Source organism: Trichoplusia ni, chromosome 18, assembly GCF_003590095.1.
Source record: "Trichoplusia ni isolate ovarian cell line Hi5 chromosome 18, tn1, whole genome shotgun sequence".
NCBI lineage: Eukaryota > Metazoa > Arthropoda > Insecta > Lepidoptera > Noctuidae > Trichoplusia > Trichoplusia ni.
The window spans coordinates 1,459,747-1,478,334 of NC_039495.1; the positions used below are offsets into that span (position 1 = coordinate 1,459,747).

General features: G+C 35.5%; 1 protein-coding gene across 1 annotated transcript in view; it reads right to left on the bottom strand.

Annotated features, from left to right (window-relative positions):
* LOC113502759 overlaps positions 1 to 18,588 on the bottom strand; it is a 153,592-nt gene continuing 135,004 nt past the window's right edge. Inside the window, exons 28-36 of the mRNA XM_026884425.1 lie at positions 11,203 to 11,256; positions 10,678 to 10,779; positions 6,717 to 6,788; positions 6,205 to 6,310; positions 5,609 to 5,713; positions 5,146 to 5,270; positions 4,711 to 4,872; positions 4,088 to 4,225; positions 1 to 3,866 (exon numbers count right to left, since the gene is read on the bottom strand). Coding sequence (XP_026740226.1) covers positions 3,696 to 3,866; positions 4,088 to 4,225; positions 4,711 to 4,872; positions 5,146 to 5,270; positions 5,609 to 5,713; positions 6,205 to 6,310; positions 6,717 to 6,788; positions 10,678 to 10,779; positions 11,203 to 11,256 — 1,035 coding nt within the window. The 3' untranslated portion in view covers positions 1 to 3,695. The remainder of the gene's footprint in view (positions 3,867 to 4,087; positions 4,226 to 4,710; positions 4,873 to 5,145; positions 5,271 to 5,608; positions 5,714 to 6,204; positions 6,311 to 6,716; positions 6,789 to 10,677; positions 10,780 to 11,202; positions 11,257 to 18,588) is intronic.

The window sequence follows — 18,588 nt, forward strand, 5'->3', positions numbered from 1 at the left end:
TCTAAAAAGTAAATAAAACAAATATTTTGAAGAAAAAAAAATACGGCGTTCTCTTTCTAGAACATTATTTAAGCATAATTATATTTTATTACTTCAGACAGTTTACTTAATTACATAGTTACTTCATGATATTAGTATAACATCGTTTAATACCAATTTTACAATAAATATTTATACTAAATAGAATACTACAAACTTATCTTTACCGGTGAGTGGCGCTAGTATCACTGTCATTAAATCCACAGCTGTTAAAAGAGACTCACCAAAATATTTACCATTGTCGAGACCCTTTTGACTTAACATCGACTCAAAATATTGATAAACTTAGAGCTTATATTTTTCCATCACATTCTAAGTCAGATTTTCATCGAATAATCATTTTTGAACCATGAAAACTTAATTTAAGAATATTTGTCGTTTAAAACGTTAACCAAATATGATTTTAAACTACCTATATTTAATTCCTTTTTGTATCATACGGTGAGTTTTTTCTTTTTTCAGAAGACTGTAAGGATTTCGTTGGCGGTGTACAATTTTTCTGAGCTTCGAACGTTTACAACAAGTTTAGTTCCGATTTTCTCCACCGGCAAATATAAATTTGTTTTCTTTTACTATACGTTTTAAGGATAAGTAACAAACAATGTGTGTTGCTTTAATATTGCCACTGAATGTCAATCAGATAAAAGTGGAGTCACGATAAATAAATAAGTAAACTATTGGTGAATCAAAGAAGTGTAATAGTGTTTTAACTTAGATTTTTTTTACTTATGATATTCCAACTGTTTGAGACGTTGCTTTAATTTGTTTCACAATGTTCGTTATTGGCCTTGTTTCTTGGCCCTTTAGTCAGCATATTAGTGTTTAAACCAAAATCACATCGACATGAAATTATTCAGATTTTATAATTTTTTAAACTTCTAACTCCAACTTCTATCTGTTACACACTTAAGTCCACATTACTTGTTCACACATATTCTCCTTCATCTTTCTCATTGTAACGAAGGCTCGTATCACTAAGTGCGTGACCTAATAGTGCCAACTTGGTACTTACCCTAATAGTACAGGACACTAGCTTCTAGCGACAGTGGATGTAACCTAGAAGGCAACTTAAACACATCTATAAACGACTAGATTTAATGTACTTTCAGTTTTTATTACCTAATGTGTTCTATAGTATTTTTTATTGCGTTAACTGGCACTTATATAATCCTTGTGTTAAAACTTTAACTAACCGCATATTTTTTTCTAATAAAAACGTGTCTGTCCAGATCCCGGATCATGTTTTTAATAGCGCTTTTGTGAATGGAAGTAATATTTTAAGCACAATACATTTTAAAGAAAAAATTATGGTACTTTAATGATACAATGCCTGACTCACGAGTATTCATCAAGATAGCTCGACTAGTTTCGGACTTAATTCGATTCCTTGCTCATGAGCTGACACGGTGACTGAGTAGAAGTCAGTTCGACTCGCGACCCCCGAGGAATACGCGCGACTAAACTTTGCTAAATAAGCCTCAAAAAAGTTTCTTAAAAAAAATGGACATCCCATGCAAACTCGTAATAATCTGATAAATTGTACTGAATGACCAACATTTATTGAAGTAGTAAAATTTGAAAATTAAAGTGTTCCATTCACAAAAGCAGTACCTATTTGAAAAAGACTGGTATTCACAAAACTCCTTGAATAAGAAAAATATATTTTTGATATAATTTCAAAAACCTTGCACTAAAATATAATATTTGCGAATCTAAAATACTGAGATAAGACTACAAAATAAGGGTTTTTTCGGCCTTAAAGCAAACTTAGATTTAAATCTCATCAAATCATCTAAATAATAAGCAAAATCTATAAAATATTGTACTGGCGTCAAATGTCCAGCGTCCCCTAAACGGGAGAGGCCTATGCCCAACAGTGGGACGTTCAGAGGCTGGTATATTTTATTACTGGTATCTTGTAATAGGCTCTACATTCTTTTCACTTATATTTCTTAATTTACGTGACAGTAACTTACATTATTCTATCTCACTTAGTTTTTTGTCTATTGCAATGTTTAGTACCGAAAATAATATAATGCAATCACATAGCTCTTAAAGTATCTTTTTTGCAGTTAATGAAGCGAGATAGTGCGCTAGACAACGTAGAGCGCTATCTCTTTCTTACAAGTCTTACTTCAGTGGGGGTAAAGTACTGTTCTTTATTTGTTGCAATAAATAACTATTTTATTTTGAACAAAATATAATGAATCGACATGGGTCTTAAGATCCCGGTTGCTGAAAAGCAAGGCCTGCCGCAACCTCCTATAACTGCAGTTGTTGAAAAGAGATGGCGCTCTACACCGCGTAGCGCACCATCCCGCTCCCACACTCGCTACAGGCTTTAAGAGGAGGTTGTATTTAAAAAGCGTTCGAATGCGTGTAATTTATTGTCTATCACTTGTAACCACTGTTATCAACTACAGAATAACTACTAGGTATTAAATTTGGCCTAGATTTTAGTCTAAATTATGACGAGTTTGCAGATCAAAAATTTGTAAACCTATCTTACGATACAAAATACGTTTTAAATTAACAAGCCTTAAGAATTCCAAAGGACCGAGTTAGAAGGCTTTAGTTTTATTTTAATTTAATTATTTCGTATATTTTACATTTTAATAAAATCTACTCGTTTATCTATCTTAAAGCTAAATGCCTTTAGTACTATTTTATAGATTTTAATTTATTCTGGTCCTTTGTCCCCAAAGAAGCTGTTTTACAAGTCAATTGCTTTATAATTACATTATATTTAATAGGTATTTGTATCTGCAAACTGTCTATAGAAACATTAGTTTTGATTACCTAGTTTTGGTGTCACTGTTTTGTAGAGTGATTTCAATTCATTTTTGCCCGCGGCCCCATGTTCAACAGTTACATGTACAACAGCAAACTTAAACAGCTTTCTTGTATAACCGATTAGATACACAAACAACACATGCAGGACCACGCGCAAAAATGTGTTGAAAAATGTGTATGAATATTCCCAAACACCGCCAACTAATTACACTTTAATACTATTGTAAGTCCTACATAATCTCATTTGTGTAATTTAATTTCAAAATACATTAATTTGGTGTTTCTTTGACTTTGTTTGGTAGTGCAATCTATATTTTTTGTATAAACTCAATGCCCGTCAAATGACTATTAATGAATATTCGACAGTCATCCATAATGCACGCTTCTCGGATGTGTTTTTTTTACTATTTCATAGACAATAAATAAGAACTTGACCATTATAATTACGGAGATTTCTTTCTATTCGTTGGTCTAACAAATCTAACTTCCTCTTAACTCTTTACGGCATCTGCATCAGATCTTGGTAATTCGTTATTGAAATAAATAACTGCCTTTATAAAGATCTCTTCCTTACAATCTAAGAACGCAAATGTTTTTTCATTTGCCATTATATTTACATTTTCTAGTGAACTATCTAACACTCACAGCCGGTTTCTCGAAAGCTGATACACACAAAACTTCTTCAACAATTTTAAGCACATTGGAAGGATGTAAGTTTTGTAGGTTGATTTATAACGATCAATTGATCAGCCTTCCAAAAACCGGGGTTGTTCGGATCCTTATCACATTCAGCCCGAAGCTTTCAAGTTTCTGGTCCTTCGATCCGTGCTTGAAGGTGACACCAAAACTGTTGGTCCTTTGAATTACCTCACGGTCTTGAACCGCTTGACCTTGATGCTGGCCTTGTTGGCACACAGCTTGAGGGCTGTGGCCGCGCCCATGAGGTCTGCTGTGGACACGTCCTTGCCGTCCACAGCCACTAAGAAGTCGCCCTTCTGAAGACGTCCATCCAGCTCTGCAGGGGAACCGGGCAACTGGAAAGGGAAACAAAGAAATGAATATTTGATTTTGATAATGCCAATTCGTAAGGTTTCAGTTATTGATGAAATTAAAGGGTAAGATTAAGGGTGACGGAAATGGCTTGCAAAAGGACAAGGTAATCGAATTAAAAAAGAAGGCGAATAAGAATAGGGCAAACGATGTCCATCCACTGCTGTAGTATTTAGTGCAGTGTATAGCACCGTGTCATACGCACCGGCGGGCCGAGGTAGACGCCGGCGGCCTGCACGGGCGCCACGCACGTGAGGCCCAGCGCGCGCCCCGCCTTGCGCGACAGCTCCACCTCCACCTCCGCGAAGCGAGGCGGGTCTGGCCGGTGTATCAGCAGCTTTAGCTGAGGGGGGAAATCGTACCTATATTCCTATACAGGAAAGACAAGCCTACAAAGCTAGTAATTTATAAAGGTTTGATCTGTAGACTAACTGTGGCCCGCGACTTCGTCCGCGTGGTTAACAGATATAAGTTATGCCTATGCGTTATACCTGCCCTGTTTTTTCCATATTTTCCATTGTATCGTCGCTGCTATTAGTCGCAGTGTAATGATATATAGGTTATAGCCTAAAACCTTCCTCGGTGAATGGTGTATTCCATCCAAAAAGAATTTTTCAATTAGAATAAGTAGTGCCTGAGATTAGCGCGTTCAAACAAACAAACTCTTGACGCAAGACATTCAAGTAATGCAATTTTAGTGCTATGCTATTTCAAGATGTATCTAATGTCAATACTATAATTAATTGTTGAAAGACAAATTACAAACATTAGGATCCCTGTTTCTTAAGAATAAGACTGAATTTCCTACAGCATTCCTTATCTCAATACCTTAGCAGTTTTCTGCTTGATGGTGAGGCAGAGTCGCTCGTGCGCCATCTCCTTGGTGATGGCAACGCCGTTGCACTCGAGGATCTGGTCTCCGACCTTCAAGCGGCCGTCCTTCCCGATCGCGCCGTTGGGGTAAATGTCTAGGATTATTGCTGCTGCTCCCTGGAAGTTATAGTAATGGGATGGTTGATCAAAGGCAAAATATATGGAAATGTATTCGAAATCTTTTATGAAGATTCTTTTTTTTTTGGTTAGTTCATCAAATCAATCAGGCCATCAGCTCGGTAAAACTATACAATGCCAATGGGAATATCATTTTGGGACATAATATCATTTAAAAGTTGAAATCGGCTGGATCACTATAGATGAAATTCTCCAATAAGCTTTTATTCTCATCGGGCTAAACCCTGCTAAATAACATCTACATCTACTTACGTTGATGAGTGTATCACTGCCACCTAGCAGCTGTACTCCTAGTACATCGTTACCGGAGTTGATCTCGATGTGCTGATCCACGTTGGGCAAGATCGGACATGTCGCCGGGTCTGGTGGGGGCTCCACTGTGGATAACAAACAGGACGCTGTATAACTGCTAAATAATACAACAATTTGTAGTGTGGAAGTAGGGATAGTGGTCTTTAGAAAAGAAATGTCGACTTTAGAAAAAAGATAAGTTATGCCTAAAGAGAAGTTATGATGAGTGATACGGAGAATATGGAGGCAAATGTTTAGTAACTGCAAAGTTTATTATGTGTTAGCATTACTTTTGAATGGTAAGGATCTCGTATGGAGATCAGATAGGCAGTCGCTCCTTATAAGACACCGTACTTCGATGAATCCGGTTACACTGGAAGCCGGGCCTAACATAGTTGGGCAAAAGGATGATGATGATGATTACCTTTAACCGGTGAAGGTGCGGGTCTGGGCGTCTGCGGCCGGCTGGCGGCGCCCAGCGCGGGGTCCGCGCGGCTCGGCGGCCGGGACGCGCCGCTAGACGCCGCGCCTGCAATGTGAGGACAGTTAGAGAGTTAATTATCATGATCCACTATAGGATCATGTTAAAACTAGAGTTTTATGTGGTTTCAGACGATTTTGCCATGTGTCTTATTGGAACCAATAGTAGCTTCTTTAATCATAAGACCATTTGTTTGTAAGTTTCTTTCCGTGGTGTCTGGCAACTGTGGTGTCAGTTTTATTTGCAACAGGTAGCTATTTCTCCCTGTGTCAGAGGATTGGTCATGTTTTATATTTAATGGTTACCATCACTTTACTTACTTTTTGCACAACTGTTTCTACTCCTAAAGATTATTTCACTTACTTTTCGCACAGTTTTTCTAAAGATTTGGTAAGAAAAATATCCTTTACACTGGTGTCGTGTAATCAACGGGACCCTTCATTCGACTGATAACTTATCCCACTGCTTTTCAAGAGTTATTTGTCCTCGACAGACCATTCTTCAATTCAAGTTGTAAGTAATACTAGTCGTGCACATACCGGGTGGTGTTGCCGGCGCGTTGGGGTCATCCTTATCGTCCTTGAGGTTGGGGGTACACACAGTCAGCACCACCACGCCTTCCGTCTGCTTGAGCTTCGCCGCTGCCTGTAATGAGATCCGCTTCGTTAGGTACTTCAAGTTTATTGAGATTTTGATGAGGAATATAGTGTTAAAACATTTGAAGTAATTGATTGAAAAAGTATATGCACAGAACGAATGTTTTTGCTAACATACTAGCATCTGAAAGTCAAAATTTGGTAGGGAGTGGTATGCTAATTTAAAAATCTCCATACCCAATGCATAGTCTTACTTATAGAATACTTGGTGTTAATAATATTGCTAGCTCAAAAATTCCATAATGCAGGAGTGAAACGCGAGATTTTAAAAAAGAACACAGGTTGAACATAATCGAAACTATTTATAGCTAGAGAAAATAGGAATGAAATCTTAATATATGTGTTCAAATGTTTTAAATATATTTGCTAAAAATGTAGATTACATAATTACGTACCGCATCATAACTACAGTTTAGTAAGGAATCTCTGTTGACAGCCAGCAGCATGTCTCCGATCTGAAGACCACCCTGAAAACAAAAGAAAAAACAAATTTTTTAGAAGAATACTTTTAAGATCATTAACAAAGTGTTGATTTAGAAAACAGTCGGTTTACGGAACATGAAGGGGAACAGTTAGATAAATTAGATCAATATTTAAAAAAGGATCCATGCCAAGAAAACATTTAATCATTAAAGGAGAAAACCAAACTCCATAGAAACTTGGGCCTGGCGTTACAGAGCTGGAATTTTGCCATAAATTAGAGAACTTAGGAAGATTTCACGAGTCCAATTTTCACGTCACTCAACAATGGCCAAATTGGTAAAATCAGACAATGTTTACACTGATTGTTAGTCTTAGCGAAACCTCCTTTTTAAAGTGAAACCTCCTTCTCAAGATCCTTAGTGAAACCTCCTTCAAAACCTGGGACCTGACAAGCGGTGCGCTATAAAGGACGGAGCGCGCTTAGCAACGCTCTCTCTCATGTCTCTCTCTCACACTCTCTGCTGTCAGGTGGCATCGCTGGAACATATGGCCGTCGCCTGCGTTGTATTTATTCAACTGTAGCGCTTGCAATCTACCATGATGAGGTTTAGGTACCTACCTACTTACTTAAAAAGCGATTAATTCACATTAATATTCGTGAAAACTTCAGCAGAAAACTATGTTTACTAGATAAGGCCTACTTACATCAATAATGACATATTTAAACATTGTATTTACTATCAGGGGATTTTTTGATGCTATCTGAAATTACAGTAAACTGAGATTGCAACAATAGGTTTATTAAAATAAAAACTGTATTATTAAGATCGTTCTTTATTAACCACCTTCGTTAGGATTATCGTAATATAATAATACAGGAATTGTGCAGGAGTAAAATTGGTCCATGGTGTGGGCACAGCACCCAACCAATCTTCGCCTTTCTATTGTGTTGCAGCGGTCTGTTGCTATTCCACCATTAATAGTATCCACCAATCGTCAGAAGAGCAATATCCAGATCCGGTTTTCCAGCAAAGGTCAGCAGGAATGCAGGCATCCAATATGCAAGCAAGGGTCAGTCAGAAGGCAATCAGTTTCGGAGTCCAGTATTCGAGCAGAGGTTTAATATTGTAATAAATCTCGAGAATTTGAAAAACACATTCACGCGCTCGAAGATACGAAAAGCGAATGTCACTTATGAAAGCACGATGACAATTATCAGACGTTGACATTGGCATTTGACATTTGCTAGTGTAATCCATGTGAAATAAATGAATCGATGCGTTAAAATCGATTTTTTCAATTATTTATTTCCTTTAATGATTTTTTAATCGTGCTTACATAAACAAGTTATTAGACACCAGATTTTTTATTTTACAATTATTTGAATATAAAAAAAGGAATTACACTAAAATAAAGGCTAAGGCTGATCTATATTTTGCCCAAAGAATTAGTATTGCCATACAACACTGGCAATACTAATTCTTATTCTTCTGGGTACGTTTCCCGATTTTAGCAATGATGAAGATGTCTTTTTTGACGCTTTGTAAATAATGTATATTTTTCATTTTATATTGATATAGTTTTAAAAATATAATATCCGCTAAATCGATTATATCCTAGGTACACTCTATTGTTTAATGCTAGTGTTTGCAAATGAAGTTATGTAAAATAAAATAAATACTTTAACGGTTTACAAAGGTTGTTTTAAATAGAAAAATAGAAATGTACTTTTTTTTAGACTTGGCCATTGTAATTGAGGCTAATATTTAAATGGGTAAACAAAGAAAAATAGTAGAATTTTTTGGTACATATTTCATTTGTGTAACGGCTAGGCCCAGAATCGGGTTTCTCCTTTAAATAAAAACTAAGTTAAAAAAGAAGTTATTTAATGTAATTAGTACCTACAGGTCTCTCTTCTTTGGGACCAAGAAACTTTGTGTGTGTGGACTAAGGTGTTTCACGCTAAGACCAAACCGTGGTCCAAATTTAGGTATATATTCATAACCAGATTATGGGACAATTTTTACTGCCCAATATTTTGTAATTATCTTTCTAGACTATATATACCTACTAGCCTAAATAGTCTCATTGTTTTGTATACCCAATCGTCATCCTATAATTTTGACAAATTGTTTCAATTATCTGTGGTTATTATTTTCACAATTATACTTTCATCAACATAACGAGGACTCAAATATACATAATGCGCTGATAAATCACCAAAGAGAATCAATACGAATACTAAGACATTTAAAAATTGCCAAGTCATTGTTTTTAACACATTTTCCGTATGTTATTGATTGGATGTAACAAAAGCCTCTTTTGAACAAAGAAATGCTATTAATCAATGCTTGCTAAACATTTTACAAACAATAGTTGCAGTTTTGTAGAGAATAAGTATTGTGCTCTAGAATTTAAAACAATGTCTGTCAGTAGTAATTTCTTTTAAAATATATATCAAAAATCACAATTTCAACAAGAAAACAATTTAGTATAACAACAAAAATATGCAATCCCAACATCATGATTTTTTTGTCGGACCAAATGACAGCTATTTTACGATAAATTAAAATAGAATAGACAAAAACTCCTTGCCTTGAGTAGTTTTAATTTTATTCACGTAAATTAGATGTACTCGTATAGTTCCAAGGTGATTGAATTACAACAAAAAACTAAATTTCTCTTGAGAAATTGAGTTCGAGGTGAAAAGAAAAAAACAAAAAAATAGGAATAGGACAGCCTCTTATAGATTATCACTAAAGAAACTGTTTAAAAACATGAGGAAATTCAAAATGTCCCATTTCTTTAAGGCCGCTATCAAACATTTCGTCAACCGACTGTGGATGCGTTGTAATATTTTTTAATTTCTTTATTTACTTTTATGTTCAAAATTTGTTGACAATACTGCACTGATAGCCGATACTATAAGTCACTACGCTACGTGACGTGTCGCGGGTTCGATTCTCGCGCAGGACAAGCCTTTGCGTGATCCACAAATGTTTGTTTTGAGTCTGGGCTTCTTTTTGCATATTACTTAAATAACCCTGCGACACAAGGATTAAATACCGTGCTAGCTTTACACTGGCTGATAATCGCCGGCTGATCTTGATTCAAGATAGTCCAATATGTCTGATTATAAAAAATTACAAACGAGGCTCATTCAAAGTATTCAACTATGTTTTCACTTGTTTTTTTGAGTTGGTCCACAAAATTCAGGCCCACAGAGTAACCATAAATAGAAGAGAAAGAAGATATTTCTACAGAAAATTGTTTAGGCATATTATCTATGTAACTCGCGATCGTGACGCGGTTCTATGTGAATAGTTATCTTCTCGTAGATAAGGTTATGTAAAGATATGTAAAGTAAACAAGATATATTGCGGATTGACACATTGCAGGCGTGTTGTACCTCAGGCATTCATACTTTTGGCGGACTTTGATCGGGAACATTCAGTAGAAGTTACAGAAAACCGTATTACTATTTTAAAGAACATATTCTGACTGCTGACTCTAACATTGGAAAGAAATTCTTAGTAACAAAAGTCACCGCAGATAGCAAAGGCGGGCACAACCCTGAGTACATTGAATTCGCTTCATATTCGTTACTAAGCTAATGACGAATAGGACTCATGAAAATACCAGTACAAAATAAAACTGGCTTTCAATAAGTTTTACGCGATATATTGACAAGAAACCTCATATTGCTGTACTTTTCAAACGACAATCCTACTGAAAAATTTATTTCTCTTCTTAAAGTTTCATAAACATTTAAGAGACATGTAATAAAACACCCTGACTCAGAGCAAGCATTCGTGGATCACTCAAATGCATGCCCCACGCGGGGATTGTATCCGCTACATTTCACTCCAGTGGCTTTGGAGTTATGACTTAATAATTCAGCGTTATTTAAACTTATTCCAGAATGACAGTTACCTGCTCAGCGGCACTGCCCTCCTGCAGGTCTGACACGAAGATACCCCGGCCGGCCTCCGTATGGCGACCCTCTATGATCATGATGCCGAGACCAGATGGACCCTGGAACGTTAAAGAGTTTTGTTTAGTGACCTCAACTTGTACAATAGAAAATAGGGTAAGGTGTATTTTTTATAACTCTTGGGGTTAATGCTGTTAATATTTTCACTCTATCGGATTTGGTTGTGACATAGCTTGCCTACACATTCTGATGCTCAAATGATGGCTAAATTTATAATTATTGTTAAAAACACGAAATTGAATCCAATAAAAACATTCTGCGGCTTACTTGATGGGACCAAATGACAGCTATTTTGCCTTAAACAGTGTCAGAAATAAAGAAGTAAAATCACTTATCCAGTCTGAAATTCTGAGATACCAAACAAACATGGTTGAAAAAGTATCAACTGTAAGACGTTGCTTGTAAACCCAACATCCGTGATCATATGGACAAAATATAAATACTTCGACATCTACGGAACATACCTTTTTGATGGTGATATCTCTGACTCCTTTGTAACCAGCAAACCGGTCCTCCGACTGGAAAGAGCAGACAAACCAAATTAACAATAAGAACATACATTTGTAAGTTGTTCAGATCTGGTAAAACCCTGCATAAGACTTCAGGTTGCTTGGAGAAATATTTTTTATAGGGAATTAAGAATTATTTGGTAACTACGATTTTTAAATAAACTTGTAATTAAAGGATTGGAAGGGTAAAGGACCGGGTACTCTGGTTCAACTTGGGAGAGACAAAAGTCCACCAGTGGATATCGATATGCTGAATTGACGGCCTCTCAGTCAGAGAGGGAAAAAACCTACCTATTGAAATTGCTTAAGCACAAGACTAAAAAAAAATATTTTAATTTTTGTATGGAACAAAATACATAGTTTGCAGACATTACACTAGATCATCATTGGCCTAGCTTTTTCCCAACTATGTTGGGGTTGGCTACCAGCCTAACCGGTTTCAGCTAAGTAACAGTGTTTTACAAGGAGCGACTGCCTATCTGACCTCCTCAACCCAGTTACCTGGGCAACATCGTGTTGCCCAGGTAACTGGGTTGCGGACCCCTTGGTTAGACTGGTTGTCAGACTTTTTTCAAGCTTCTGACTACCTGTAACGACTGACAAAGATGTAGGAATAACAGCCGGGACCCACAATTTAACGTGCCTTCCGAAACACGGAGGAACTCGTTATGACAAAGATGGTCACCCATCTACAGACCAACCGCGTCAAGCATAGCTTAATCTGTGATCGATTTACTTATGCGGTTATAGCTTAGCCACGAGCTCCTCATTTCAACATTACACTAGATGTCGCTGTTAAATATAAATACAATATTGTTTTGAAACAGATTTAACAATAAGTCTTACAATATAACACCATCACATTTACAACTTATAAAAACCTAACATTAAGTAGATTAAAAGCACAAGAAAAATATTTATGCACCTTTTAACTAAAGAGCCGACATCTAAGCTGACAGATCCAGGCATAAAACCTACTTAAGATAAAACCTTTATTGTTTTAGTGACATCAATTGATGTGACTACTAGAGTTATGATAACAGATCTTCTTATCAGCGGACAATGGTTTGATCTGACCGTGGGTGACCGAGCGGGGACAGGTTAAAACAAGGTGTACCTAGAGATACATCTGATGATAAACCTTCTTTGCATATTTATGTACGGGTGGATGTTGAGAGCTCAGTCGGCTAATGTAGGGAGCCTACAAGTAACGGTCAAATGAAGTCTACAAACAACAAACGCATAAATAGCCCATTGATTGAGGAGCTAAAGTTACTTTGCGCTACCTGTCGCGTGTTTGATACTTCTTCGCGCCTAAACGGTTTCACCGATTTCGATGAAATGTGGTATGAAGGAAGCTTAGACTTTAGATTAAAGCTTTTATCCGATCTTGTCTAAGGAGGGTAAGGATTTTTGCAGCTATAACCGACATTTAAAACCATCTAAATTGAAACAATTTTTTCACATAGAAATGGAACAAAATTTAGGTAGGTTTTTTGTATAAGTTCGGTGAAAGCAAAAATTACTAACGTTTTTAGATAGATAGATGGATAGAACATTATCTATTTCACACCATATAAGTTTAGGACTGGATACAAATAATAGTTACATGGTGCGACAATGGGCGGTCTTATCCCTAAAAGCGATCTTTTAAAGGCAACCACTGAACGAACTAGAATCTGAAGGAGCGACATTTGAGCAGGCAGTCCGCGGTGCACAGTTTAAAAATAATAAATTTATCTTTAAAGTAACAACAAATTTAAATAACCTTACACATAAACTTATTACTAACTCTTAGTATACAATTTTGTAATTATTTATTTTTAATTAGTTTATAGCATTATTCAATGACTTAAACTATATATTTAGGTGCCATTATCAGTCCAGCTACATTGCTAAATAAAGCAATTGGCGAGGTGTAAAGTGTACAACATCGGAGTTTCCCAGAGTGTTTTCCTTAATCATTGTATATTTGAATTGTTTGTAGTTGAATACCTAAAGGTAGCTCGTGTTAGTTGATACAAAGTTATTCCGAGATAGTTATTGGTTACAAATTGGTGTTTGGTGTATACACCGTGATTTTTTAGTCGCCTTACAAAAGCAGATCACGCCTAGGGGTATTTTACGTTGGATACATGAACTGGGCTACTTTTGTAAGACGACTAAAAAATCACCCTGTAGATTACACTGACATATTCAATTGTAGTCCAAAATACGTTTTAGTGACACGACTTTTTAGGCAAACAAATGTCAAGAAGTATGAGGCTTTTAAAGAAGGAAATTAATCGTATTCCTAATGGTAATAATCCTTGATTACCTAGATGTTAAAGTTCAGCAAGTATGTAGTTAATAATTTAAAAATATATTTTATAAATATGTATAAAAATCAAAAACTGGTATTTTTTGTCGTAACTCTTTTTATGTATTTGAGACCTGTCTAATTATTAAGTTAAAAATGTACGAATCTCATGAAAAAAACATTTTATGTTTTCCTTACAATATTATTTTAATCACAAAAACATACAAGCGACTTGAAATAAAAAACTGTTTAAGCCAAAGTTTGTGAAATTTTTATGGGATTAAATGACAGCTATTTCACTTAGCCTCATTAAAAAATCAGCTGTTTTTGAAGTCAGTTACAAACTAACAACATGCAATGAAAAGAAACATTCATACAAAAAATAGGTCAAAACATCAAAACTGAACAATTTAGTAATAAATCACACACTATTGATATATTTCGCGAACCCTTAGCAATTAGCTGTTGCGAAGTTCATGTAATATACGCAAATGAACTAAGAAATATAAAGAACAATGTATAACGAGTTCACACGCGCCAGTCTCATATCATTCACGTTTTTATTTAGAAGTTTACACACAGTTATGTGTAATGAGTCACGCTAGAGTACAGGGAACAAACAGAAGGTCCATTGCGAATTGTTTTGTTTTGCCATTCTATACTGGCAAGGTATTTTAAAAGCGGTAGCAGTAACAGACAGCCAAGACAATAGATTTTTATTATGTTGGGGTGATTTAAAAGCAGAATTTATTTTCGAAAAGTCACACGTTTCAGGTATGTCGCTTGAATACCTACAATCGAGCAACTCGATCAGCGCTGACGTATTTAATATTGTTACTTTGTTAGGAGACATAAAAAATAGTAATTATATTAATGAAACTAATTTACGCCTCACATGCATATACCTAGGATAATTAATATAAATAAAAAATAAACCCATTTATTCAAGCTAGGGTACAAGTAATGGCCCGACAGGGTCCATCATTGACCTGTAAAATCAATTCACCACGTATGTATGCAGTAAAGAATTGAAATTGAAATAAATACTCTTTTGAAAAAATAATCGTATTTTGTAGGCCGCGCCTTGTATTACCCAACCTTTACTATTCCTAAGCGCTCTAGCTGTGATTAGGTAATGGAGCAGCATAGACCACAAAAAAAACAATCTTTTGCATAAACATTTCTTTAATTTGTTTAGACTGCACCTTCTGTATTTATCCTGTGCTGTGGTTACTCGGAGTTCCGGGTCGTATTCCCGGCGTAGTAATTTGTTTATGTTTACTTAACCGCGTGTTCTCTGCGGTATGTGGCTTCAAAGGGCTACGAATTGTTTTCCATCTCTTTTAGAAGGTTAAAACTACCAATATTGTTGTTTTAATTCAGATTCGATCCACAAATTGTTTTCATTCATTTTCATTTAAAAGATTGATTTTCCTCAAGTTTTGTTCATAAAATCCGTATTGACGATTTAAAAAGGTTTAACTACCACCATCTATTTCTATTTTATTTACTTTTGAAAATGTCTTTATTGTAGTTGTGAAAGAGAGATACCGCTTTATGTTGTGTAGTGCATTGTCTCATTCCCACCTGTGTGTATTAAACGTAGGTTTCGTTGTGAACTTGTGTCCTAAATCGAGAGTATAATTTTATGAAGCGCTTGCGCTCAATAAGTAGTTTCCCCATTAGAATGCTATCTAGTTAGATTGTATTTGCTTATACCGTGTGCAACAATGATTAGGATATAGCAATTATACCAATGCATGCTTAGTTCATTTACATATTATGATAATCATTATAACTTGATGGAGACTTCGTTACAGAAACTTAATTTAATTTTGGTAATAAGAGGCACCCATTACTAGGACCGTCAGTCGGTCTCATGAATGATGATAACTTTATGTTTGAAACTTTGTAATATTTCTATAACCTCTTAAAAATATTAAGGTCTTGCGAAAAAAAAAAATCTCCATTCTGATTCTGATTATATGCATTTTTTTTTTAGTTTTTGTTCTCAAGCCTTTTTATTTTAGTTTTAGAAATCCTAGACAGTTTTACATTGACAAATATCTTGCGAATATACCTGTCTTTCTAATGTAAATATCAATAGAGCGACATGGGTTTTTATGTAAGTATGTAAATTATGCAGTTTGTATAATACAATTAAGTGATAGAATTACATTAAAATATCCATCAATCATTTTTCTGCACTGATAACCCGAAACACAGGTTTAAAACAAACCTAGTTCGGGTGTCCCTATATTATCTTTAGACCATCCTTCTCGTATATTATTATGTTTTTGTGTAGATTAACTCAACTCCTATGATTATGACTATTAAGATATTTTTACTGGTTTTACATCCGAGTCATTTGTATTCGTACATGTATTTAAGTAATGTGAACTATGTTTTTAATAAATATATTTTTTTTAATTTTTTTTTTTAATTTTAATTCTAAATGTAGACGAAAAACGAGTTTCTTTGATTGGTGATCATTTGCGTTTCTTGAAGAAGAAATATCTCGCACTAATGAATAAAATGCGTTGCTTTTACTTATATCTGAGGTTACAAGCTTATAATAATGACGACCTCCGTGGTCGAGTGGCGTACGCACCGGTTTCAAGCTCTGAGGTCCCGGGTTCGATCCTCGGTGGGGTCAATGTTAAAATTCACATTCCTACATTGTCTTGGGTCTGGGTGTTTGTGGTACCTTCGTTGTATCTGAATTCCATAACACAAGTGCTTTAGCAACTTACTTTGGGTTCAGAACAATGTATGTGATGTTGTCCGCATTATTATTATTATTATATAATAAATCTGCGGGAACAGAGAGTGAATTATTATGAAAACAATAATATATTATCTATTTAGGAAATTTGATAACTTCATTATCTTAGCTCAATCGGCTACACAATCTATCTATACGAAGAATGACAGTTGTTTATTTATTTCTGGTTGATCGTGCTAATCTCAAGAACTTCTGGTTTAATTTGTTTTTGATTTTGTTGAATAGAATTTTTATTAAGGGAATCTAGTTGCAGAAAACCGGCTCAGCTTGTTTTACATAAAGATTCTGTTCGCAAGGTAAGTAACACTACTAATTTATAAACTCCGTAAAAATGAAATAAACGTCTTCCTTAGTAAGGAATTCAATCCTTTCGTCGAGAAATTTTCTCAAACATTAACAACACATGCACAAGACGTCCAGACTTAGACCAAGCATTCGTATACACAGATACTTGCTCTCGCGGGGATGGAATCCACTTTACAACCGACTATCCGTGCAGGCGCACTTCATGCATTTGATCATATCTATGTAAATTCAGGGCACCGATTCTGCTTTTTACAAAGGCCGATGAATGAATGGCAATTGGATTAAAATTGAAATTATTCCTATTCTCTCTTAAGCATTATGCCAAAATAGTTGAAACTTCTTTGTCTTAACCTTGAGTGTACCGTTCTATGCTAAATTTCCAATTATTGTGTAGATAAAAATGCTTAAACGAATACGAAAAGTGTCATTTTGAGACAATTTTCATTAATTCATCGGCCATTGTAGAATTGGGGTCCTTTATAAGATAATATTCATCACGTCATCACAGACATACCTTTTTCTTCTTGAATGAGAGCGTTCTCCTCCATATCGTCCTGAGAAACGTGGACGGTATACAGTACTGCTCGGAGAGGGCGCGCCTGGAGCGCACTTCGTTCATCACAGTCATCACCTTGTCATCACCTCGTCATCACTTTATCATCACCATAACGGTCAGTGGGAAAGTCGCACTTCCCGATTGTGGTTTTTGAGTCGCACTTTTTGTTTTTTGTTATTTCTTGAGGCTTATTTAATTTGTGTTCGGTTTTGCTGAAGGATTGTGAATATGTATAGTTTTTTTCACTGTTTATGTACACATATCAATACGTACCTACTTAGTACCAAGATTCGAAAAAAGGAGTAACGTATCCAACTTATTACTTGTACACTAGGAACAACCCAATACTATGGACTAAAAACATCGAAGTTAAGCAACGTCTTGCGGTCATGATGGGTGACCAACTTGTTGCGAATAGGTTTTTCTTTCACCTTTTTTTACGAAAACCTCGGTGTCGCGAGTCCGACTTACCTCAAACCAGTTTAACTATCGCCTAACACTTTAACTGCAAATGAACTTATCAGAATTTTATCGGAAAAAGCCTTTGCCCGGCCGTGGGACATTCGTTAATACTCGTACTAAAGTTATTGACAAGTTGAGAAAAGACTAATATGTTTAAGTTGTGATTTTAAGTTTTTAAATCTCGGTGGAATCAAAATGTAAATATGCTTAACACATGTGCAGTACTGGCGGCACATAAAACCTTACGATATTAAAGACGTCGGCCGACAGATGCGTTTTAATGTGATTCGTATGTGCTTGTGTGTTTTTAACCGACCACGTCAGAAGTATTATGTTTTTTCGAGTATATTTTTGAATATTGGACGTTTCTTTGACCTCAGAATAAATAAACTTTTGCATATCAGTCAGATCAGTATGTTTTTTTCTACCTTCAATTTTTGAAAGTACCAGGATAGCATAGCTTCGTAGATGTATTAAGATTTTAATTATTAACAGATATTGTATAATAAAACTTAAAAAGCACAACCGATTATTAAAAGTACTAGGATAGCATAAGCACAACAGTGCATTTAATTTAACAAATTTAATGTTCCTTCAATATAATAAAAATAAAATTAAAAACACAATTTAAATAATAAATTACAAATAATTCACAAAATATTTCTGTCTAACAATCATGACTTATAGTACCAGGACAACAGAACGGCGCGGCGTTATCTGAGGCTCGCATGGAGGCCGCGGTCCCACGCATGCGCAGAGCCCGATAAGCCGGCTCACTTGATTAGGAAGTGCAAATACACTAAATCCCATTTAATCCGGCGACCATAACTATATTTATAGATGTCGTAATGTTAAGGTCAATATAAAACCTGCTATTCTCAGTGAACTGGTTTGTTTCGATTCTGAACTACTAAGTACCTAATCACATCACAA